Genomic DNA, 6,675 nt, shown 5'->3' with positions numbered 1-6,675 from the left:
TATATATATATATATATATATATATATATATATATATATATATATATATATATAATATTTTAAAAAAGTAATTCAAAATAAATTATAAACATTTATCTAATAACTTACTAATATTGTATGCTGTCTGGGTTACTTTTAATCTTAACAGTACTTTGCGTAAGTATTTCATCACTTAGCAAAGTATTATATATTAGTATTTAAATATTGACAATGTTCTGCGTAAGTATTTTATCACTGGACGAAATATTACATTTCAATATTTAAGTATTGAAATCAATCATAAGGTAGGATTTGTAACATTAAATATTGAAATACTTGAGTACTAAAAGCTGTATTTGAATCACAGAATATTACGAAATACTGTACTTTTAATACTGAAAATAAATAATTAATCAATGATTCTTAGTATGATATTTCTATAAGGGAATGAGAATAGAAGAGGTAAAGAAAGTAAAACCATTGTCAAAGAAAGCAGCCAGTCTACTGAAATCTGATGATAACGATATTTCTAAGGAAGTAAGAGACGAATCGGAAGATTCAGAGACTTCAGAGGTAGAAGACTCATAGTATCCTCCACGATTAAAAAAACATGCATTACTTCTCGACAAGTTCACAAAATCTCAGAAAATCATAAAATTTATTATTAGAAAATATTTTTTGAATGTAACTATTAAAAAAACGCGATAAATAAATACAAAATACAAAAAAATAAAAATACAAAATTTAAAAAAATACAAAAAGTACAAAAATGCAAAAAAATACAAAAAATATAAAAAGAAAAAAAAAGAAAACTTCTTCTTAATTAGTACCTTGGTGTGGTGAAGGGGCTTAAGTGTTGTTATTATAAGTTATAATAATGATTTAGACCAGGCGCCTCCGGGAGGGGGGTAGAGCGGCCGGCCTCCATGGACGGGTTTTTAGGCCGCTCACCACCGTCCCAGAGAATGTAGGGGGAAAATGAATAGGGGGAGAATGTGGAGGAATGTAGGGGGAAAATGAATAGGGGGAAAATGAATAGGGGGAGAATGTGGAGGGCGACCCCTCCACCCCGTAACCTCGGTCAGGAGCGTAGGGACGGGTTGGATTCGGACGGGACTGGACTCGGCCCAAAAGGCCCCTAACTGGAGAGGTGTGAACGGACGGGAGGCCCACGTCCGGTCATGGAGGATTGGTACAGCGAGCCGGGAGGGAACTATCTGCCCCCCCCGGCTCGGGAAGGGGGGGGGGGTTTCTAGTTTTCTGCCCGGCGGCTGAGGGCATCCCGGAAGTCATGCGCAAGCAGTTCCCGGGGCGCCTTCGCGATGGCCGTAAGAGGCCCAGCAGAGGTTTTAATGGGTAGGCCCTCTCCGGCAGTTAGTTCCGGAGGAGGAGAGTCCCACACTATCCCTGGGAAAGTCCCGTATTTCCCGGGGGTGTGCGTAATGCATTTCCTCTGCTTTAACAAAAAAAAAAAAAAAAAAGAAAAGTTATAATAATGATACAACTATAACTAATCTATTGTATTCAATTCATTCATCATCAACATATAAGAATAGAAAATATTTTGGCTACAAATATTTGTTAAGAGTTCCACAGTTAGCGATTTTATATAGGGCCAATGAATTTAGGGTTTGGGGTTAATAGATTTAGGGTTGATGGTTTAGGTTTAATGATTTATGGTTAATGCATTTCAGGCTTACTCATGCTTTTAGGCCAATTGAGATTTTTCGGCGGCTATATTGGATCCGCCATTTTGATTCGCACAATTTAGGCACTTTTCAGCCTCAGTGACCTCAAAAACCCCTATATATATAGTTATATACTTATCCGTTATGATTTGTACAAATTATAGATTTTTGTCGCTCAAATTATTATTTTCGTCTACTGTGCGGCGGCCATATTGGATCCGCCTTTTTGATTCACACAATTTAGGCACTTTTTTCGGACTCAGCGACCTCGAAAACCTCTTTATATAAAGTTACATATATATTCGATGTGATTTATAGGAATTATAGATTTTTGTCACCAAAATCATCATTTTCGCCCACTGTGCGACGCGGAGCGTCGGCAGACCGATTCCGGGAGGAGAGGTTAGGTTAGCGCACCCGTAGGATCTCCTGGGGAGGGTTCCATAAGTAGGTGGATGGTCCCTTTTCCTCCGGGTGCACCCCCCGATCCTCCGCTTATGCGTGGGGTGGAGGACCTTGCGTCTTCTTCTTCGCGGGGGCCTTCCCCCTCCATTCACGTCAAGTTCGCCTTTGCGGCGTCTTCTCTTCATCTCGTTCTGCGATATCACCTCGTCGCAGAAGGAGGTAACAGCGGACCAGCTCTCAGCGCTTCCAAACATAGCTTTGATAAGGGCCCGGGGGCTGAGATCCGCTCCCACCATGCCTATGAGGATTCGGCGTTGCTGCTCCTACGAGGGACATTCCTCGAAGGTATGCTGCGCAGAGTCCACGCGGTATCACAGTGGTGGCAGCGGCGTGCTTCTTCTCGATGCTGTTTAGGTACTCACCAAAACAGCCGTGTCCGGTGAGTACCTGTATCGTTTGGAATGACAACTCGTGAGCCCTGTCTACCCACTCTTGTAGACAGGGCCGGATGGTCTCTGCGATCCTATTCCCTGAGTAGCCCGTCGCTTCCTTGAAGTGGATTTTCTACTTTAACAGGAGGCGCTGACGAGCCTGAATGCGCAAGAGCGTAATGGCTGCGCCCTCGAGCTATTCCCCCCACAGGAACTCCCGGGTACCCCAATACGTTTCGAGGTACATAGCTGCCAAGAGCTCCAGAGGGGAATGCCAGCTAGGGCCGTGGCGGCCATGTGCGACGTCGTCCTATAGGCACGGGAGAGGCGTACTGCTACCCAGCATTGCGCTTGGCAAACCAGAGACAGGATCCTCTGGTTCGTCCATATCTCCCGCGTCCAGAGGGACTCCGTACAGGCGACCGAATGGACGATGTTCGCATACACCCGCCTAGTCTTCCTTTTAGGGTCGCCAAGGTTGGGCAGGAAGCCGCGAAAGCTTCGCCATTCTGCTCAACTTGAGGGCCAGGGCCTCAAAGTGTCTCTGAAACCTCCATCTGTGCCTATATGTATCTTTAACGTAGATATATCTTTAATTTTTAAATTTACGATTTTAAACATTTTGTTATTTGCAATTTTAATGTTATTTGTTATTGCAATTTTAAATAACTATAATTTTAAAATAAAGATATTTTTTGTTATTATTATCTCATTTTTCTCAATTATACTAAGTTTTCTCCACAATGAGTACATACTTTTTCACTATTTTTCCAACTTGTAAAATTGTATTCTATTAATTTTTGTAAAGTATATGGTTTTTCCAACTTTTCTGACAACTGAAGTAATAGAATGTGATTTGACTGGATCTCTAAATTTGTAATACATTTTACTATAAAATTTTCTTCGTCTAGTAATGTATCTTTTCCTCTAATGTGAACTCGCAGACTGCGTTCCAATATTCACTGCCAGTATTGAAATTCTATACGTATACACGACACAAACTATAGATCTTCAGTTCTGGCAGTGAATATCGGAACGCAGTAGTAATCATTGAACTTTATTGAATTTATCGATGAAATTCCCTTATAGAAATATCATACTAAGAATCATTGATAATTACTTATTTTCAGTATTAAAAATACTGGATAATAAGTAATTATCAATGATTCTTAGTATGATATTTCTATAAAGGTTGCTTTATTTTATTTGCGAGTTTACGCTAAACGAAAAGATACATGATCGATTTAATGTTTATTGCGCACGTAATGTGTCCATTCTGATTAATGCACTCTATACGGAAATCTTTATAATATTTCATCTACGAAAATCTTTTCTGTCGCGTCAATTAATTTCAAATTCAGATTACACATTTGCAATGCGGATCGCGGACATCACAAGCGCCAATTAATATAAAACTATAAGGAAATGTACATAAAATTGTAAATATAGCTTGATATGTACATCTAATGGTCGATTATAAATCGTTTCCTCTAGCGTAAAGTGAATCGATGGCAATCATTATAGATACATGCTGCTTATTGCAGCCTATATATATTACAAACGCAATTTGACGGACAAACGCGCATTGCTTGGTACGTGCGTATACGTGTGATCTGAAGCTGAATCGCTTGGCGATGCAAACGTGACTTAATGGACAAACTTATTCGCTTGTGTGAGTGCGTACGTGTGAATCTGAATCTGAAAAATCTGAGAATTTGCGCGAAAGTAAAGGGACTTTTTAGCGGACGAGATTTCCAAATCTTCCCATAACCTACACCAATCTTAATCAAACTTGGTGCAAATTACGCGCGCAATAAACATTATATAAGGAAACTTTCATCAGATTTTCGATTATAGTTTTCGTGCTTGAGATGCCTCGGAAAATCAATCTAGAAATTCCAGATAAGCTTGCACGGTCGCGTTTGTTTGTTACGTACTCGGCGTCGCGCCGCGACCGCGGCGTTTGATAAATAGAAAAGAATATTCAATAAATTGCCCACTCTACTTTATTCTATTTTTTTTTTTTCATCAGCCACGTTTGCATGAGACTGGCGGCAAGTATGGGAACGGAGTGATCGTCCGTCGTTACCGAACCGGATCTATTATACCGGTGCGTGTGGAATTGACAGCGAACCATCACGGTTATTTCGAATTCCGAACGTGCGCGATATTCTATCGTGACCGGGAGGTCACCCAGGACTGCTTGGACCAGTATCTACTTCGCGCCGAGAATGGATCCATCCGCTACTATCCTGGCCCTGGCAATCGGGTTTTCGAGAGTTACTACAAGTTGCCAGAGAGTCTAACATGCGCCCAATGTGTCTTCCAGTGGCGATATGTTGCAGGCAATAACTGGGGTGATTGCGGTAATGGCACAGGTACACAATAGCTGCTTTCAATGCTGACTGACATTATAGAATGCAATACTGCTGAAATAATGCGTGCAATACTGCTGAAATGCAAATATATACTAATGGAGGATTGAAGTTTGTTATTATATCGAATCAAGTATTTATAGGAATAATAAATATCAAAATTAGCGTTAAAAGTATAATGCTGGTATTTCTATACTTAATATTCGGTATTTCTATACATAATATTCGGTTACACAAATTTACGAATGTTATTCGTGTACTTAGATATTCAAACTAGTAGATACTATTACGAATAAAAAAATATTTTAATTTCGTAATTTTTTCTGTATACTTACAAGTAACCTCACATAGATGGTTATCCGATTTGAATGAGCTTGAAATATGTTGTAATTTAGACCAAAAGAGGAGACACGTATTTTTTTATACGTGACCAGGTGGACTTGTAGGGGGCAAAGCACTCCTTTGAAAAAAATCGGTTTTTTTCTTTATGTTTCGTCTAAAGTATAAGAGATAGAAAAAAATTTTCTAAACAAAAATTAAATGCTTTTAGGAGTACTTTACAATGACAAAATCTGATATTTGAAAAATGTAATGATTGCTAACATATCCTCATCACTCAACAATTTTTTTTGTAATTTTAAAATTTTGTGTCTACCAAAAGAAAAGTATATTTTATGCCGAATCCAATCATATATAATAAAATGATTTTCCGATATACGGACTTGTTGAAAAATAAGTGAAAATATCCTCATATAACCGTAATGCCATTCGTAACCGCCTAACCTACTTGATAATATACGCAACATGTACTCATCGAACTTCCTCATAATAATAGGCGATTAATACTGATATGCAGAATATATTATCAAAATACATTTCAATAAATAAGGACGATAATAACAATAGTAATAGATGTATACACAACAATGTATAATTCATATATTCACATACATTTTTTATATAAAAGGACATACACACACACATACACACACACACACACACTCACTCACTCACTCAAATATCTTTTAAACAGTGCATTTTAGGGAAAAATGTTTCAGATAAAAATTTTGAGATTTTGAGGGGGATATAAGATGGTATCATTGGTCACCTCGAATGGCATCGTCAAGGTCAGGACAAAGTCACTTTGAATTTTTTAAATGGAACTCTCAATTTTTCATTACATATTCTTATAGCATATTTCAAGAGTTTTTCAAAACACTATAATAAAATATTTTTTTATTCAGTATCTTTCGAGTTAAAAGGTTTCAAAGTTACAATATTGTTGCCATTAACATTGGTACCCAAGGTGTTCGACCGACGGCTAAAACCTTTTGAATGTTGTTCAGGGCCATGACCTTGACAACATATGTCAAGGTCAAGGCGATTGGAGATTATTCCTAATATTTTTATTTCTTCAAATTTTACATTGAAAACGAAAATAATAAAATCATGGGGTAACATATGGAGTTCGATTGACTCATATGAAGGTCACAATGTTTCGTCGGGGTCACAAAGAAGCACACGTGTGAAATCCCATTAATAAATTTCTTTAATAATCATAGCTCGTGTCATTCACTTGTTAGCGTCACTTGTCCGCATTGTTGCTAATTTAACCGCGGAGACTCGTGGCGAATTCAATACTTTTAGTGTTTTTACAAGTTTTTCTATTATCCTGTAATTATGGCTGATTACTCGTCTAACGAAATCGTAGATATAATCAGAATTTTAGGTAAGGATCAATTATACGAGCTGAAAGGATTTATGCCGAAACATTTCCGGATAGATCCTAATAGGACA

General features: G+C 38.1%; 1 protein-coding gene across 2 annotated transcripts in view; it reads left to right on the top strand.

Annotated features, from left to right (window-relative positions):
• LOC116852380 overlaps nucleotides 1–6,675 on the top strand; it is a 53,156-nt gene that overhangs the window by 28,218 nt on the left and 18,263 nt on the right. For both annotated transcript variants that reach the window (XM_032832662.1, XM_032832663.1), the window contains exon 3: nucleotides 4,536–4,881. In XM_032832662.1, the coding sequence (XP_032688553.1) occupies nucleotides 4,536–4,881 (346 nt within the window). The remainder of the gene's footprint in view (nucleotides 1–4,535; nucleotides 4,882–6,675) is intronic.

The sequence above is a fragment of the Odontomachus brunneus genome, unplaced genomic scaffold (assembly GCF_010583005.1).
Source record: "Odontomachus brunneus isolate Ranch 3 - 2012 unplaced genomic scaffold, Obru_v1 Obru_scaffold_220, whole genome shotgun sequence".
Classification (NCBI taxonomy): Eukaryota; Metazoa; Arthropoda; class Insecta; order Hymenoptera; family Formicidae; genus Odontomachus; species Odontomachus brunneus.
Note: the sequence above shows the minus strand (reverse complement) of the source record. Positions and strands in the feature narration are given on the sequence as shown.